Genomic DNA, 19744 nt, shown 5'->3' on the forward strand with positions numbered 1-19744 from the left:
ATGACTTGATCACAGATAGGATTGTAGGAATATGTGCATGCTGTGACTTTGGTATACAATATGTGTAGTGCAATAATTAATTGCTTCTGCAAAGAGCATAAAAAACTTACTGAAAGCTTACCGATCTCTGGAGAACCCAAACAGGCTTACACAAAAGCACACACATTTGTAAAAAGTTAATGAATATAAACGGCTGATAACTTAATAATCATTGTAAAATTACAGACAATCATTGATACTCCAGAAACTAATTCCAAGTTACATTTGCATCAAATTGGAATTCAGGCTAAATGATTTTCATTGATTCATAGATGTAATCCTTGCAGCTACATATTTGTATTCTACAGGGAAGTAAAAATTAGCTCAGGAGCAGCAATACACTGCTTGGAGTTGATTGGTAGTTGTACATATATGCCTCTTGTCATTGGCTCAGCTAGCTTTCAGTAGTGCATTGCTGCTCTCGAGCCTACTCTTCAACAAAGGATAGCAGGACAGAGACTCAAATTTAATACAAGAAGTGAATTGGAAATTTGTTTAAAATTGCATGTACTAGCTGAATCATGAAATTTTAATTCTGACTTTGTCCCTTTAATCAACAAAAGTTAGAGTTAAAAAGGGTAACAATTGATAATGATTGGCAACTTGAGATTTCCTCCTGAATTTGTTTACTTATTGGGATGATGTAGTCCTTGTTTTTTCATTTTAAAAGAGAAATTCCTCATTTTATTAAACGTTCTGCTGGTCTGCAGTAGTGAATAGTAAAGGCTTCAGGTAGAACCAGAGGCAGCGTCTACCAGTGACATAAAGCACACAATTCTCATTCTTGCCTTGGAGGTGCTTGCAGTTGGGCTGCTGTTCTGTGAAAAGATAAATCCATTACAAACAACAAAAACACATTTTCATAGTTTTGCACATTTATGAGAGTAAACATTGTTTAGCATCTGAAATGTGGAGGGAAAAATATTGATCTCCTCCATATTATACACAGTGTTGTGGTGCATAAATTTGAAGTAAAACTTAAATAAAAACTAAAGGATTAGCAGTTTAGTTTACTGAGGTTAGGTAGTTTACAGAAATCTGTAACAACTAGCTTAGAATTACTGTCACTTTTAGCTATTATCCTACTATCCGGAAACTGAACAATGATAAAGGAAAAATACTGCATTACATATTTTCTCAACTGTCTGTGTGTACTCCATACAAAAAAATGTCAGGTCGCCATCCTATTTGGTGACTAGCTCTGTTGATTGAATCAGCAGCAGGTTCTGCTTGGGACCAGCTGTGCTCCGTGGGTCCTGATTGGTACTTAGCCCTTTGGGGGGGGTTTAACACACAGTAGAGCAGGGTCGATAACTGATTAATGCATGTAATTTTTAGACTATTTATGGCCCTTTAAAATCTTTTACTCATCTTGATATTTTTTTTAATTTTGTGCGCTCTTTCTGCACTGTGATCATAACACTTGTGTTTTTGTTTTAGAGTTGCAAAAGCCATTGAGGGCAAGTTTGTTGCTGATAAGCTGGTAAGTATATGTGTGTGTAATATGATATTGCTTTGTGTTATGAGTTCTGCACACGAGAAGTAAATAAAAGACAGAGAAAGCAGACAGGAACAGTAATGGGAATCGTTTTACTTTTTTATGTACTCTAGATAGAAAGTGTCATTTTATTTTAGGACTTGAATCTGCTGTTGAATATAAATATACTGCTGTATCTGAGCTGTATGAAGAAATGTGCTAAGTGCAGTGTATGCGATTACCAACAGAAAAATGTGAAGGCGATTGTCACATCCAAAATTTCAGTAATGGTTATTGAAAAGCTTTGTAAACAATGAAAGTGTAGATAAAATTACATCTCACTGTGTTTGATGGAACAGAGAGATGATAAAATATAAATTGTACGTTGTCCTCTCTACGTATTGGTCTCACTGTATAGAAAGATAAAATAAGCATGCTTTTATGTAAATATAGAGATAAACTGAGGTCTGCTTTTCATGGAAGCTCAGCCCATTTGATTGCTTTCATTCATACTAATAGAATTTGTTGGCTTCCTGTTTCGAATTTCACAGTTTTCTTTTCTTTTGTATTAGACCACATATATATTTGCATTACTGATTGACCCTAGAATAACCTTGTTTTAACCCCTGGGAAGGGCAGGACCAACCGGGTAAGATAACGTGGCATAGGTGTCTCCTTATGTGGCCCGTGGGAGACGCATGCCCCCCTGCATAATCTATTTCACTCCCTTAAACAATAATCATTCCTCTCACTGTGAAATTTGTCCACAACTGTAGATGTGTATGGCGATTTCTTTAGCGTTGTTAATTTATAAGTGTCGCCATGTGTGCGTCTTTTTCCCCTGTTTATAAATGGTTCCTGGAGACACCTGCTGAGCAGCAGCTGCAGGGCACAGCCAGTGATTGGTCTGTAGCAGGACTTAGTGTTAAACACACAGTAATCCAGGTTCATCACTCTAACAATACAGCACGTCCTTTTTGCATTTTAAGAAACAAAATGACCATTTCACTTCCTATGTATAACCTCCAGCTTTAATTCTTTGTCTGCCCTACTCTGTCTAGAGTTTATAAAACCTGTTGTAGGATCACTGCAAGCCAATGATTGTAGGTCATATAACAGGCACAATGTCACAATCCTGCAGGTGTGACACCAACAACTTGATGGTGCCTATAATGTATATCCACCACATAAACGGTGAATACTATGTATAATTGCACACAGTCGCCTAGATTACGAGTTTTGAGCGCTATAGGGAAGCAAATGCAAAAATGTAATCCCCTATAGCGCTGCCATTTCAAGTTTTAAAAAACCTGGCTTGTGCGTGCGATATGGGGTTTTTAAGCTCCATACCGCACCAAATACAAGCTCTGTTTTGACCTGCTCGTGCACACTTTCCCCATAGACATCAATGGGGAGAGCGGGTCAGAAAAAGTCTAACACCTGCGATCGCTGAAAGAAAAGCTCCGTAACGCAGCCCAATTGATGTCTATGGGGAAAAATAAACTAACGTTTAAACCTAACATAAACCCTACGTCTAAACGCCCCTAATCTGCTGCCCCTGACATCGCCGACGCCTGCCTACAGTTAACCCCTAATCTGCCGCTCCCGGTATCATCGCCACCTAAATAAAGGTATTAACCCCTAATCTGCCACTCCCGTTATCGCCGCCACTATATTAAAGTTATTAACCCCTATTCTGCCGCTCCCCGACATCGCCACAACTAAAGTTAACCTCTAAACCTCTGTCCTCCCACATCACTACCACTAAACAGTCAGCCCCCCACATCGCAACAACCTAAATTAAACTATTAACCCCTACACCTATCCCTAACGTAACCCTAACACCCCCTAGCTTTAACATAATTAAAGTAGATCTAAATTAAATTAACAATTATTAACGAAATAATACCTATTTAAAACTAAATACATACTTACCTGTGAAATAAAACCTAAGCTACCTTACTTCAAAACCTAAAATTACGAAAAATAAAAAAACCTACCATTACAAAAAACAAAACCCTACCATTACAAAAAAACAAACTAAATTATCCAAAAAAATAAAATGTATTCCTATTCTAATACCCAATTTTTTTTTTTTAAAAAAAAGCCAAATCTAGAATAAACTACCAAGGGCCCTAAGGGCCTTTTGTAGGGCATTGCCCTAAAGATATCAGCTTTTTTTCTGAGAAAAAAAAAATACAAATACCCACTAACATTTCAACCCTAACCCACAAACCTAAAAACTATCAAAAAAACCTAAGCTACCCATTGCCCTGAAAAGGGCATTTTGCTCTTTTGCTGCCCAAACCCTAATGTAAAAATAAAACCCAGGCAAAAAAACCATAAAAAAACCTAACACTAACCCCCGACAATCCACTTACAGTTTTTGAAGTCCCGCTTGAACAATCTTCATCCAGACGGCGAGAAATCTTGATCCAGGCGGCATTTTCTATCTTGATCCCGGCGGCACGGAGTGGGTCCATCCTGAAGACATCTGGTGCGGAGCATCCTCTTCATACGGTCGCCGCCGTACACTGAATCTTCAATGCAAGGTACGCGATTCAACATGGCGTCCCTTGCATTCCTATTGGCTGAAAAATTTGAATCAGCCAATAGAATGAGAGCTGCTTAAATCCTATTGGCTGAAAAATTTGAATCAGCCAATAGAATGAGAGCTGCTTAAATCCTATTGGCTCTGCTGGGATCAAGATAGATGCCATCTGGATGTAGACTTCTCACCGCTTGGATGAGGACTTCGCCACCGGGATGAAGATTGTTCAAGCGGGACTTCAAAAACTGTAAGTGGATCGTCGGGGGTTAGTGTTAAAAAAATTTTAAGGTTTTTTTGGGGTGGGTTTTATTTTTAGTTTAGGGTTTGGGCAGCAAAAGAGCTAAATGCCCTTTTAAGGGCAATGCCCATCCAAATGCCCTTTTCAGGGCAATCGGTAGCTTATGTTTTTTTTATTTTGGGGGGTTGGTTGGGTGGTGGGTTTTACTGTTGGGGGGGTCTTTGTATTTTTTTTTTTTTCCTTTTTCAGGGAAAAGAGCTAATATCTTTGGGGCAATGCCACACAATGCCCTTTTAACGGCTATTGGTAGTTTATTGTAAGCTAGTGTTTTTTTTTATTTTTATTTTGGGTGGGATTTTTTATTTTAATAGGGCTATTAGATTAGGTGTAATGCTTTTTTTATTTTTGATAATTTCGTTTTTTTTGTATTTTTGTATTTTTTTTTGTTTTTAGATCGTTTGTAATTAGTGTTAGGATTTTTTTTAATTTGTAGTTTAGTTTCATTTAATTGGTAGTTTCATTTTAGTTTAAACTTAGTTTTTTTTTTTAATTTGACAGGTAAGTTTTTAATTTAAGCTAGAGAAATTGTAATTTTAATATAAAGTTAGGGAGGCTTTCAGTTTAGGGGTTAATAGTATATTTCGTTGTGGGGGGCTTTCGGGTTTAGGGGTTAATATGTTTATTATAGTGGCGGCGGTGTAGGACTTAATAACTTTAGTATAGTGGTGGCGATGTGGGTGGGCGGATGGCAGATTAGGGGTTAATTTTATTGAAATAGTGTTTGCATTGCGGGAGGGCGGCGGTTTAGGGATTAATAAGTTTATTATAGTGGTGACGATGTCGGGGAGCGGCGGAATAGGGGTTAATAATTTTTTTAAGTGGCGGCGATGTCGGGAGCAGCAGATTAGGGGTTAATAAATTTTTCATATAGTTTTTGTGATGCGGGAGGGCTTCGGTTTAGGGGTTAAGAGGTAGTTTATGGGTGTTTAGTGTACTTTGTAACATTTTAGTTATGAGTTTTATGTAACAGATTTGTAGCGTAACACTCATAACTACTGACTAGATTGCGTTACGGATCTTGTCGTTTTAGGCTGTAATGCGGTACTGACGTTGTGTTACAGGCTAAAAGTCTTGCGGTACACCTATACCAACAAGACCAACAATATGTAAAAAATTAACCAAAATCAGATGTAGTACAAACTGTATAAAAAATGGATCGTCTGTAGTCAGCTAAAGTTTATAGAAGTATGTCCTCTTTCAATACCACAATCTCGATATATGGGCAGCTCCTTTTTTCGTGACCTTCATCATCATTGTCTCTGATAAAAAGTCTGCACCAAGAGGCGCCATTTTTTTTTCTTTTGCATTCAAAGAATCCTCCACCGTTAACAGCCAACAGAAAAATACTCACAAATCAATTAGTAAAAGTAGAGCATACTGAGACACTGGGAGATCTAATTGCTTTGTATTTTTCTGTTGGTAACGGTAGGTAATATAACATTCTGTCCCTTACGTATATAAACATGTATGGCAGGATGCAAACAATTCTGCTTGTACTTTGGGGTGCAAACTAAATCGGCCCCTCTCTAGGCAAGCTTGTACTGCAGGTCGCTTACCATCCTGCCGCCTCCTGGTATTAATACTGCCTCCTCTCTGCGCGGGCTCATACAGCATGGTATTAATACTGCCTCCTCTCTGCGCTGGCTCATACAGCATGGTATTAATACTGCCTCCTCTCTGCGCGGGCTCATACAGCATGGTATTAATACTGCCTCCTCTCTGCGCGGGCTCATACAGCATGGTATTAATACTGCCTCCTCTCTGCGCGGGCTCATACAGCATGGTATTAATACTGCCTCCTCTCTGCGCTGGCTCATACAGCATGGTATTAATACTGCCTCCTCTCTGCGCGGGCTCATACAGCATGGTATTAATACTGCCTCCTCTCTGCGCGGGCTCATACAGCATGGTATTAATACTGCCTCCTCTCTGCGCTGGCTCATACAGCATGGTATTAATACTGCCTCCTCTCTGCGCTGGCTCATACAGCATGGTATTAATACTGCCTCCTCTCTGCGCTGGCTCATACAGCATGGTATTAATACTGCCTCCTCTCTGCGCTGGCTCATACAGCATGGTATTAATACTGCCTCCTCTCTGCGCTGGCTCATACAGCATGGTATTAATACTGCCTCCTCTCTGTGCGGGCTCATACAGCAGGGCGTTTACAATTCTGCCTCCTCTCTGTGCGAGCTCATACAGCAGGGCGTTTACAATGCTGCCTCCTCTCTGTGCGGGCTCATACAGCAGGGCGTTTACAATGCTGCCTCCTCTCTGTGCGGGCTCATACAGCAGGGTGTTCACAATGCTACCTCCTCTCTGTGTGGGCTCATACAGCAGGCCGTTTACAATGCTGCCTCCTCTCTGTGCGGGTTCATACAACAGGGCGTTCACAATGATGTTCGAGTTTGCCCATAGTTCTTTTCAAGTAATATGTGCTAGAACGTTTTGTTGCACTTGTATTATTGGTCCTTTTAATTTACGTGTGTGTGTGTGAAGCTCCCCAACACAAAATACAAGCCCAATGTTAGTATTTTTTTTTTTTTTTAGGGCTTTTCATTATTGCACTACTTAACTTTAGTCATTACATTTAACCTCTGTGGGGGCTATAGTTTGACTCGAGCTGCAGAGAACTGCTGGCCCTGAGCAGGAACCAGCCAGTGAGCCAATTGTTAGCAGCAGAAGCATAACCTTGCCAATTACTAGCTATTTTCAGCTTTCAAACTGCAATGCCAATCCCAAGTTAGACAATACCCGCCTTGTGTTTAGCCATGAGATCCATGATTTGAGTAGTGCAAAATTATGTTCTAAATGTCCATTTAAAAATGTGTGTGTGTGTGTGTATATATGTGTGTATATATATATATATATATAGATATATATATATATTGTGTTTATTTATTTATTATTGGCTAAGATACTGCCGTAACGTTCCATAATCTTTCAGAAATGGAAAATCATGTCTTGCAAGATGCGGATTGAACAACTGAAACAGAGCATATGGAATGGGAACGATGAGATTGCAAAAAGTGAGTAATTTGTTTGGAGAGGACTAGACGACTGACTAAAGTTATTTATAACTTGTATGCTTATAATAATTTTCTAACAGGCAGCCCCGGATTTATAATAAGGTAGAGTAGACGTGTGCCTTCTTCCAAGGCAGAACCTGCTGCAAGTGCCAGTTAAAATCAAATGTGTGCCTGAACTTTACATTTCTACTTGTAGGTGTCACTGTTACATTCTAGCTGAAAGTAAATATTTACTTCCATCCTCTCTCTTCACTTTCCTCTCCTTCCTGAACTCCAGTGTAGTGCAGGGTGACTTTACAAAGGTAAGGTTGTGGGGCTTAACAAATTAAACAAATCTAGGAGCCAACAAAAAAAAAACGTAGGAGCCAGTTTGTTAGATTTTTTTTTTCTTTAATGAATGTGTGTGTATACATCAGAGGCTGAAGCTTTCCCAAGTAAGTTAATTGGATGTGCACAATATTCTGATAATGGGGATGAAGAACCTTGTCCATGCCATTTTCAGGATACTGAAAGCTTCAGTCTTTGTCATGATTAACAAATAAATATTTAAATGGGTGTGTATTATGAGATAGAGATATAAATATATATATATATCTATCTCTATTTCTTTTTTTTGTTTTTTTTTTCTTCCAGGAAGAGACTGCACTCACTGGGCTTGTATAGAAAAAAACATTTATTTAATGCAGGTCTAAATAGGGAATAGAGCATGACGTTTCAATGCTCTACTAGTATCTTTATCAAAATGTCCCCAAATAGTTAGAATAGCAATATCACACCGCCGTGTGATGTCCCAAAGGAGGTCTGGTTAAAAGTGAAAATGTTCTGACTTTTATAGTCACTCCTCTATGAGCAATTGGTAAACCACATACAGCGGTGTGTAATTAAACTTGCCACTCCACATCTGATTCAATGTGTTCCATCCGTTGTCAAGTTGATGCTTCATGCTGATTGGATCCTTCCTCACATGTGCCTTTCACTATGATGGAAAACAGAGAGCCGCATGGCTAATTTGCATAATAAGTGTAAGAGAATAGTTATGCGCTATAGGAATTGGTATCATACACCTCTCTGAAAGACAGCTTCCCCAAAGTGTTGTCTAAGAAAAAACAGTAGTAAGCCTTTTGGGCTAAAGATATCAACACTTTCAAATATTCAAAGATATTTATTAAAAGTATAACAGTAAGATAAAGTATGGGACGTCTCCCTATAAAACAAGATAGCCTAAATAATCCGGCGTTATATATATATATATAAAACAAGTGCAGCATTCACAATGTACGTTGCAATATAACAGGCTAGCCTTCAAAAAATGTAAACAGTGTCCGTTATATTTGATATCAGATGTTACTATTGTTACACAGTCTCATTAATGTATACCACCAATAATGCGTACTACTAGACTTTCAATCAGATACTACTCCAATTGGTGATTCAGTTGCTCTGTGAACAAACACGATACCTCTCAGAGAGGTAATGGTTCCGTTCAGAGCCAAAGAAACTTTTCAAAGACCACAGTTTTTTCAATATATAATAGAAGGATAATACCTGTATAACTGTAGAGATTCCAGACTGGTAAGCAGGTATATTACCCTTTCGTGTAGTGGGTATAGTGCCCTTTCGTATAGCAAGGTACTTCTGCTCCTTCTCTGAGTCACTTTCCAAGTGAGTTGTTCCACGTGACTGTTAGCGTCTGACATCACGGATTGACCTCCGTCTTAGCAGGGTAAACAGATAATGGTTCTGGAGATAGCTAGTTGCTATTTGCCAGTACAGACAATTGGCAATATGAAACTGGAAACCTGCACTTAGTGCTTTGCACGCAGGAGAAAAAGTTGTATTAAGTATGTTCTCACCCTCCAGATTCCAGCTTAGATTTTTTTGAAGTAGTTAGAGAATTAATAATAACCCGGGTTATGTTAAAAAGTCCATAGACCATTTAGAGACAATAATTGTGTATATTGATCCACAACTATATCAGTGCCACACAAATTACGCATTTCGCCCTTCACAGGGCTTTATCAAGATGTTTGTGGCATGTAGTGGGCTCCCTTATAAATGGTGTCCTTATCTGCACTTTGTGGAAACATGATTGGCAATTATCAAATTCCCTTTATTTAAGGTGGTATTGACTCATTAAGAGAATGGGTCAGAAATAACTCTGAACCAATGTAACTAACACTCCAACTTCTATGTGTGACAAACTTGAACTGAGAGGATATGACAAAAAGGACATTGTGGCTGCAAGAAACAAATTGAACAATTGTACACAGGATATGCTATTCATGTCTAACAATAAGGCACGGACTCCTACTGACAACCAGTTGAATTTTGTGACAACATGCACCCCTGTACACTCCACCTTACAACAGTCTATACACAACAGATGGGACATTTTGGGGACTGCCAAAAGTCTTGCGAGCTAGAGAAACAAACCTGCAAGGAATGTTCATGATCTGTTGGTCAAAACAGACCCCCAAAGATGTTATCAGAAAGAAACATGGCTAAAATCTACAAGAGTGGGGTGCTTCAGCTGTGGAGATTGTCACCTGCAACAGCTTATTCGTAGGAGATTCCTTTCAACACCCACACAAAAATAAGCTATATTCTATCCGATATCGGTTTACATGCAGCAGTATTTGTCGTTTATATACTCATTTGCCCATGTTCCCTCTTTTATGTGGGTAAAACCACAACTACTTTCAAGGAAAGAATGGCCAACCACAGATTCTTGATCAGGGAGGCACTGAAGAATGGAGAATCAGACCTTCCTGTGGCACATCATTTTGTCGCACATAAAAATAATTTATCTAGCTTGCGCAGTATGGTGATTGACCATTTTCCCCACCAAAAGAGGGGGTGGTCATCGTGCTAGAATGCTACTTCAATTGGAGTCCAGGTGGATATTTATGCTGGACAATGTGTCCCCCAGGGGACTTAACATCAAATTAGACTTTGGATCGTTTATTGGTTGAAGATAACTGTTTCCTACATTAATTATTCTAAAATTGGTGACTATGATCATTACGTGTGGTTAACTCTTCCACTATATATATAATAAGCATTGTTCTGCAATTATAATAGTATTCTCAAAAGTCTCCTCCTGGGACAATACATACTATTCTCCTATTGTGTGCAGTGGGGCAGTAAGTGATTTTATTTTTAATTTTCACTAAATTTGTTGGATGCCTTCTTATCCAACAAATTAAGTTCTCCCAATATGAGCAATCTTCCCTTCAACACTATATGAAAAATCATCTGCAAGTGGTTAATGCCTTAACATAACTTGAGACTACGATTTTAAGCAATATATGAAGAACCATGGGACTAACGCATATTTTCTCGGGATGACCCACTATATGAAATGTGGGGCACGTTTATGAAGTTTTATATCCAGAGGTGACGGTGGTGTCACTAGAAACAAAGTGTGTATCACCCGACAGTACACTATCTACTATACGGGGAATTTAAGCCGCTCTCTGTTTTCCATCATAGTGAATGGCACATGTGAGGAAGGATCCAATCAGAATGAAGCATCAACCTGACAACGGATGGAACACATTGAATCGGACGTGGAGTGGCAAGTTTAATTACACACGTATGTGGTTTACTGATTGCTCATAGAGGAGTGACTATAAAAGTCAGAACATTTTCACTTTTAACCAGACCTCCTTTGGGACATCACACGCTGGTGATGTTGCTATTCTAACTATTTGGGGACATTTGATAAAGATGCCAGTAGAGCATCGAACCGTCATGCTCTATTCCCTATTTTAACCTGTGTTAAATAAAAACTTTTTTTTTATACAAGCCCAGTGAGTGCAGTCTTTATTTATTTATATATATATATATATATATATATATTGTAAGAACTTGCCTACCTGATAAATTCATTTATTTCATGTAAGTGGCAAGAGTCCATGAGCTAGTGACGTATGGGATATACATTCCTACCTGGAGGGGGCAAAGTTTCCCCATCCTCAAAATGCCTATAAATACACCTCCCACCTCACTCATACTTCAGTTTAACATATAGCCATGAAGTTAGGTGTAAAAAAGGATAAAAAGCATACAAAAAAGAGGAACTGGAAAAAATAATGTGCTTTTATACAAAAAAATCATAACTACAAAAAAGGGTGGTTCTCATAGACTCTTGCCACTATGAAAGAAATGAATTTATCAGGCAAGTTCTTACATAAATTATGTTTTCTTTCATCTAAGTGGCAAGAATCCATGAGCTAGTGATGTATGGGCTATAATACCCAAGGAGTCCACGAGTCACTAGAGAGGGAGGGATAAAATAAAGACAGCTAAAACCTGCTGAGAAATTAAATCCAAAAAATAATTACATTTTTCTTAAAAATGTCAGAAAAACTAAAATCAAAAAAGGCATTAGAATCAAACTGAGACAACTGCTTGAAGAACCTTTCTACCAAAGGCTGATTCCGAAGAAGCAAACACTTCAAAATGGTAAAATTTTGTAAAAGTATGCAAAGAAGACCAAGTTGCTGCTTTTGCAAATTTGATCAACTGAAGCTTCATTCTTAAAAGCCCAAGAAGTGGCAACTGATATAGTAGAATGAGATGTAATTCTCTGAGGCGGAGGCGGAGGCGGCCCTGCCTCCAAATAAGCTTTGTGAATCAAAAGTTTCAACCAAGATGCCAAAGAAATGGCAGAGGCTTTCTGACCTTTCCTGGAGCCAGAAAAATAACAAATAGACTAGTAGTAGTCTTTCTGAAATCTTTAGTAGTCTCATAATATTTCAAAGCCCTTACCACATCCAAAGAATGTTAAGACCTTTCAAGAGCATTCTTAGGATTAGGACATAAAGAAGGAACAACAATTTCCCTATTGATGATGATAGAATTCACAACTTTAAGCAAAAATGTAAATGAAGTCCGCAAAATAGCTTTATCTTGATGGAAAATCAGATAAGGAGACAAGCAAGAGAGAGTAGATAATTTGGAAACTCTTCTAGCAGAAGAGAGCCAAAAGAAATAACACTTTCCAAGAAAGTAGTTTAATATCCAAAGAATGGATAGGCTCAAAAGGAGGAGCCTGTTAATTTATCAAAACCAAATTGAGTCTCTAAGGAGAAGAAATAGATTTAATTTGAATCAAAGCCTGAACAAAACATTTCATAGTAAGATTGCTAAACTTCCTGATATTCACTAAAACAGAGCAGACGTTTGTCCTTTAAAAGTGTTTGCAGACAAACCTCTATCCAAACCATCCTGAAGAAACTGTAAAACCCGAGGAATTCGGAAAGAATGCCAAGAATAGTTATGAGGGGAACACCATGAAATATAGGTTTTTCCAAACCCGATAATAAATTTTCCTGGAAACAGACTTAGGAGCCTGTATCATAGTTCTAATCACCGAAAACCCTCTGACTAAGCACTAAGCGTTCAATTTCCATGCCATTCCATTCAGTTTCAAATTTAGAGATTTCAGATACTGATGGGAAAACAGCCCTTGAGACAGAAGGTCTGGCCTTTAAAGGAAGTGGCCATGGTTGGCAACTGGACATCCTGACAAGGTCTGCATACCAAAACCTGAGAGACCAAGCTGGAGCTATCAAACACATAAGATTGTTCCATTATGATCTTGGAGATCACCTTTGGAAGAACCAGAGGCGGAAAAATGTAAGGAGTTTTGTAAGACCAAGGCACTGCTAGAGCATCTACCATCTCTGCCTGAAGATCCTTGAACCTGGAAAGTTATCTTGGAAGCTTCTTGTTCAGACGCGAGCCATCAGATCTATTTCTGGGGGACCCCACATCTGTACCAATTTAAAACAGTCTGTCGACTGAGATAATCTGCTTCCCAATTGTCTACTCCTGGGATATGAATCACAGAAATTTGGCAAGAGTTGGATTCCACCCAAGAAAGTATCAGAGATGCTTCTTTCATTGCTGAAGGACTGCTAGCCCCCCCCCCTTGATCATTGACAAATGCCACCATAGTGATATTGTCTGTCTGGAATTGAATAAAAAGTTCTCTCTTCAATAGAGGCCAAGCAAGCATGAAGAGCTCTGAAAATAGCATGGAGTTCTAAAATATTGATTGGTAACCTAGCCTCCTGAGGTTCCCAACCACCTTGTGCTGTCAGAAACCCCCAGACAGCTCCCCAACCTGTAAGACTTGCATCTGTTGTGATCACAGTCCAGGTAGAACGAACAAATAAGGCCCTTTGAACAATACGGTGATGGTCTAACCACCAAGTCAGAGAGAGTTGAGTGTTGGGATTTAAGTATATCAGTTGTGATATCTGAGTATAATCCCTGCACCATTGGTGCAACATGCAAAACTGAAGAGGTCTCATATGAAAACGAGCAAAAGGGATTTTGTCCGATGCTGCAATCATGAGACCTAAAACTTCCATGCACATAGCCACTGAAGGGAATGATAGAGACTGAAGATTTAGACAAGCTAACACTAACTTAATTCGTCTCTTTTCTGTCAAAGAACGAGTCATGGACACTGAATCTATCTGGAAATCTAAACAGGTGATCTTTGTCTGATCAAAAAACTCTTTTGTAAATTGATCCTCCAACCATGTTTTTTTAAGAAACGACACAAGTTGTTTCGTGTGAGATTGTGCTAAATGAAAAGATTGAGCTAGTACCAAGATATTGTCCAAATAAGGAAACACTGCAATACCCTGCTCTCTTATTACAGATAGAAGGGCACCAAGAACCTTTGAAAAGATTCTCGTTGTTGTCGCTAGGCCAAAAGGAAGAGCGACACATTTGTTAATGTTTGTCTAAAAAAGAGAATCTCAGAAACCGATAGTGGTCTGGATTTATCGGAATGTGAAGATAAGCGTCCTGTAAGTCAATTGTGGACATGAAATTACCTTGTTGTACAAAAGGCAGAATAGTCCTTATAGTCACCATCTTGAAAGTTGAGATTCTTACAAAATGATTTAAAGTCGTCAGATCCAGAATTGGTCTGAATAAATCTTCCTTCTTCAGAACAATGAACAGATTTGAATAAAAACCCAAAACCCTGTTCCTGTAGAGGAACTGGAACAATCACCCCTGAAAGCTCTAGGTCTGAAACACACTTCAGAAAAGCCTGAGGCTTCACAGGGTTTGTTGGAACATGGGAAAGAAAGAATCTTCCCATCGGAGGTTGAATTCTGAAACCTATTCAATATCCCTGAGAAACAATATCCTGAATCCACTGACTTTGGACAGAATCTTCCCAAATGTCTTGAAATAATTTCAATCTGCCCCCCACCAGCTAAACTGGTTTGAGGGCCGCACCTTCATGCAGTCTTAGGAGCTGTATTTGGTTTCTTATAAGGCTTGGATTTATTCCAATTTGTGGAAGGTCTCCAATTGGAACCAGAGGCCTTAGGGGAAGGAGTGATTTTCTGTTCTTTAGTCTGACGAAGGGAATGAAAACGATTGGGAGCTTTAAATTTACCCTTAGATTCTTACCCCCAGTGATAGTGGCGATACAAGAGTCCAATTGAGAACCATATCTGCATTCCATGATTTAAGCCATAAAGCTCTTCTAGATAGAATAGCTAAAGACATAGATTTAATATCAATCTATATAATATCAAATATAGCATCACAAATTAAATGATTAGCATGTTGAAGTAAAACAACAATGTTAGACAAATCAGGATCCAATAGCTGCTCTGCTAAATTGTCCAATCAAAAAGTTGAAGCAGCAGCAACATCAGCTATAGAAATAGCAGGTCTAAGAATATAGCCTATATGTAAATATGCCTTCCTAAGATAAGATTCAATCTTCCTATCTAAGGGATCTTTAAAATAAGTACTATCTTCCATAGGAAAAGTAGTATGCTTGGCAAGAGTAGAAATAGCACCATCAACTTTAGGGACTTTCTCCCAAAGCTCTAAATTGGACACAGGTAAAGGATACAATTTTTTTAAACCTAGAAGAAGGATTAAAAGAAGTACTAGGTTTAGACCATTCCTTAGTAATCATATTAGAGATAGCAGAATTAAAAAGTTTGCTATTCTTGTTATCAAGAGGACTAGATTCCTCAATACCCAAAGTAAACAATACTTCCTTTAAAAAGAAAAGATGATTTATCAATTTCAGAGTCTGAAGTAGGATCATCTGAGCCATAGAAAATTATCAGCAGACAATGCTTCAGTATTCTGTTGATCAATAAAAACTTCATCAGATGTATGAGAAGTAATAAGAGACCTTTTACATTTATTTCAAGGTGGAATAGCAGTCATAGCCTTCTCTATGGCTGCAGCAATATAATCTTTAATATCTACAGGAATATCATGCACATTACACTGTGAAGGTTTAACAGTAGATGTATTTGTACTTATAGGAACATTATCTACATGAAACAATTTCTCATAAGGGCCACATACTTGAGCTGAAGAAGGAAGTTCAGCTAATTTACAACATACACACTAAGCTTTGGTAGATCTGTTTTCAGGTAACTTGGTTCCTACAGTAACATCAGAGGCAGGATCAGTTTGAGACATCTTAAAAAAAATGTAACAAAATATTTAAACAAAATATCAAAATGTTCTCAAAATAGCAGTTTCAGGAATGTGAAAAAATGCTTATAAAAAATACTTATATGCAAAAGCAAACATCATAGCCCTCTGTAACAAATGAAAGCAGAGAGGAAAAAAGGGAGAGACTTAATCTAAAAAAAATTTTTGGTGCCAAGGTTAACAGGAAATGACACAATTTGCATCATAACAGGCGCAACTTCGCGAAAAAAAATTAGCGTCAACAAAGACACGAGATGACATGACTCGCGCCAAGAATGACGCAATAAATAGAAATATTTTGCGCCATCGCAAACCTAATTTGCCCGCGAAAAATTGAAAGAAACAAGACAAAAGTTACAACTAGCTGAAACCTCAGAAAAAATATACTAAATTTCTCCCAAACATAATTTTCCATGCTGTAACTGTTAACTACAAAGGGAAATAAACATAGACCTGACTCATGGCAAATATATACAATATATATTTAAACCTTTAAAAATATAAAGTGCCAAACATAGCTGAGAGTGTCTTAAAATAATATATATACTTACCTGAAGACACCCATCCACATATAGTAGACAACCAAACCAGTGCTGAAACATATCGGCAGAGGTAATGGTAGGAGGAGTATGTCAATCTGTAAATGGAGGTGGCAGATGAATCCCCACAACGGAATTTACAGAGAGCCTTAGAATAGATTTTCCATAGGTGAAAACATGGCATCATCAGGCAATACTCCCTTCACACCCTTCAGAGAAACACTGTACTTTGAGATGAACTGGGCTTCAAAATGCTTAGAAGCACCTTTCACAGAAGAAATCAAGCACGACTTGCTTCACCATCCTCCAAAAAAGGCAAAGTTTGTAAAACTGAAGTATAAGTTGTCAGTATATTTATGAAAATCTTAGCAGTATTCTCTAAACAATGTGTAAGTATATGGCAGGGAATATATTTAACAATCTTCCTTTAGACTAAACCTGCAATCAAACATACATTTGCTAAGACAATAAAATTAATCTAAATATCTGAATTCTTTATTATTAGTAAATAACTATGAACATGTTGATACGTAAATATTTGTAATGATTAGAATATGAATCAATATTATATGCGTTAAAACAAGAACTATTTAAAATATGCTATGCAAAGCTCATGCCAATTTACTTTAAAACCAATCTTTCATTCAGAGCTGCATTTAAAATATTACAATGAGACCTAAAATAGCAGTTACAAACATTCAGCAATATGATTTACAGTGCTAATTTAAACAATAGAACAATATACACTTTTATTAAAAACATCAGAAATTGTATATATTATTTATGTAAAGACCCAATTCTGAGTTATAACTCTACAGTTGTATAGATAAAACAATTTAGCATCAAGGATATGTATTTAACTATATACAGACTGAATATAAACTACAGCTATTATGCATATATCTGTGTTAAAATATTAATTGCAACCCTCTTTCTTTTTATATATATATATAAGTTACCAAAATAGATAGTTCAGTTACCAAGGATTCCTTGTTTCATCTCAGAAAATATATCAGTAAATTTTTGCAATCACTGAGAAGAAGGTAGATCAGCTTGTTTAGAATGAGTGTATTTTGGACGCCCAGCAATGTATCATTCAAGTCAGCAAAATCTGTCCCTTTCTCCTTCATGCGTTCACTTAAATAACTTTTTCATTCATTGATGAAACCATGGGAGTGGCCCTACGAGATCTGACCATCCCATTGGTTAGGTGGGATGTCTATTTGGATTGGCCCTTGGTCACCATGGAAACGCATCCTTTAAGCAGTTAAATTACAACTGCTATACCGGTATCGGCCCTTCGGTGGCAGCAGGCAGCAAAAACAAATTCCTCCTTAACATTTCTAAACATTTTTAGACAGTGAAATATTTCTTTAAACTATGTAATAACTGCCATAATTTCTTTCATGAACCCCTCAGAATATCAATCATAGATGAGGCAAATCTATATCACCTCTCTGGTCATTTTGATATCAAATATGTTATATTATTAGCATTTTATTATATTAAGGCAATTTAATAACTGCTAATTATTAGCTTAAAATGCATTTATATATCCTGTTATATATGTTTTCATGTGATATAATATGTTCTATGTCTCCGACAATTTCTGCATATATGAATTGATGCCTGCAATAGAAATGGAAACAATTATCAGAAATGGTTTAAGCATTCATATGTCTATGGTCCAAGTATTATTAATCATTTACTTTTAGGTCCACAAATATCTATTTATATTCTTAAAAACATAGAGGCTAAGTAAGATCTTTTATGTTTTCAAAACATATATATATATATCATGAATCATTCCAAACATACATGGAAAACTGGCATTGTTCCCCTTGCAAAATGCATCCAACTCTATCTGTGTCACCTTCCCCCTAGCTGTGTATTTGCAACACATCTTACTTTGAAATCACAAAACTTAGGTGACAAATTCCAGAGGGGTCCTTGAACACATTCTTTTCTCTCACCAAATGTTCTGGAGTTATAAAACTCTGCATATATAGTCAAATGAGTAGGAAAAAAAAATGTTTGTATAGAACAATATACACTTTTATTAAAAACATCAGAAATTGTATATATTATTTATGTAAAGACCCAATTCTGAGTTATAACTCTACAGTTGTATAGATAAAACAATTTAGCATCAAGGATATGTATTTAACTATATACAGACTGAATATAAACTACAGCTATTATGCATATATCTGTGTTAAAATATTAATTGCAACCCTCTTTCTTTTTATATATATATATAAGTTACCAAAATAGATAGTTCAGTTACCAAGGATTCCTTGTTTCATCTCAGAAAATATATAAGTAAATTTTTGCAATCACTGAGAAGAAGGTAGATCAGCTTGTTTAGAATGAGTGTATTTTGGACGCCCAGCAATGTATCATTCAAGTCAGCAAAATCTGTCCCTTTCTCCTTCATGCGTTCACTTAAATAACTTTTTCATTCATTGATGAAACCATGGGAGTGGCCCTACGAGATCTGACCATCCCATTGGTTAGGTGGGATGTCTATTTGGATTGGCCCTTGGTCACCATGGAAACGCATCCTTTAAGCAGTTAAATTACAACTGCTATACCGGTATCGGCCCTTCGGTGGCAGCAGGCAGCAAAAACAAATTCCTCCTTAACATTTCTAAACATTTTTAGACAGTGAAATATTTCTTTAAACTATGTAATAACTGCCATAATTTCTTTCATGAACCCCTCAGAATATCAATCATAGATGAGGCAAATCTATATCACCTCTCTGGTCATTTTGATATCAAATATGTTATATTATTAGCATTTTATTATATTAAGGCAATTTAATAACTGCTAATTATTAGCTTAAAATGCATTTATATATCCTGTTATATATGTTTTCATGTGATATAATATGTTCTATGTCTCCGACAATTTCTGCATATATGAATTGATGCCTGCAATAGAAATGGAAACAATTATCAGAAATGGTTTAAGCATTCATATGTCTATGGTCCAAGTATTATTAATCATTTACTTTTAGGTCCACAAATATCTATTTATATTCTTAAAAACATAGAGGCTAAGTAAGATCTTTTATGTTTTCAAAACATATATATATATATCATGAATCATTCCAAACATACATGGAAAACTGGCATTGTTCCCCTTGCAAAATGCATCCAACTCTATCTGTGTCACCTTCCCCCTAGCTGTGTATTTGCAACACATCTTACTTTGAAATCACAAAACTTAGGTGACAAATTCCAGAGGGGTCCTTGAACACATTCTTTTCTCTCACCAAATGTTCTGGAGTTATAAAACTCTGCA

General features: G+C 37.2%; 1 protein-coding gene across 1 annotated transcript in view; it reads left to right on the forward strand.

Annotated features, from left to right (window-relative positions):
• ATG14 (autophagy related 14) overlaps positions 1-19744 on the forward strand; it is a 151292-nt gene that overhangs the window by 7789 nt on the left and 123759 nt on the right. Inside the window, 2 exon segments of the mRNA XM_053697335.1 lie at positions 1480-1522; positions 7313-7394. Of these exon segments, the coding sequence (XP_053553310.1) occupies positions 1480-1522; positions 7313-7394 (125 nt within the window).

This window comes from Bombina bombina, chromosome 1 (assembly GCF_027579735.1).
Source record: "Bombina bombina isolate aBomBom1 chromosome 1, aBomBom1.pri, whole genome shotgun sequence".
NCBI classification, from domain to species: Eukaryota; Metazoa; Chordata; class Amphibia; order Anura; family Bombinatoridae; genus Bombina; species Bombina bombina.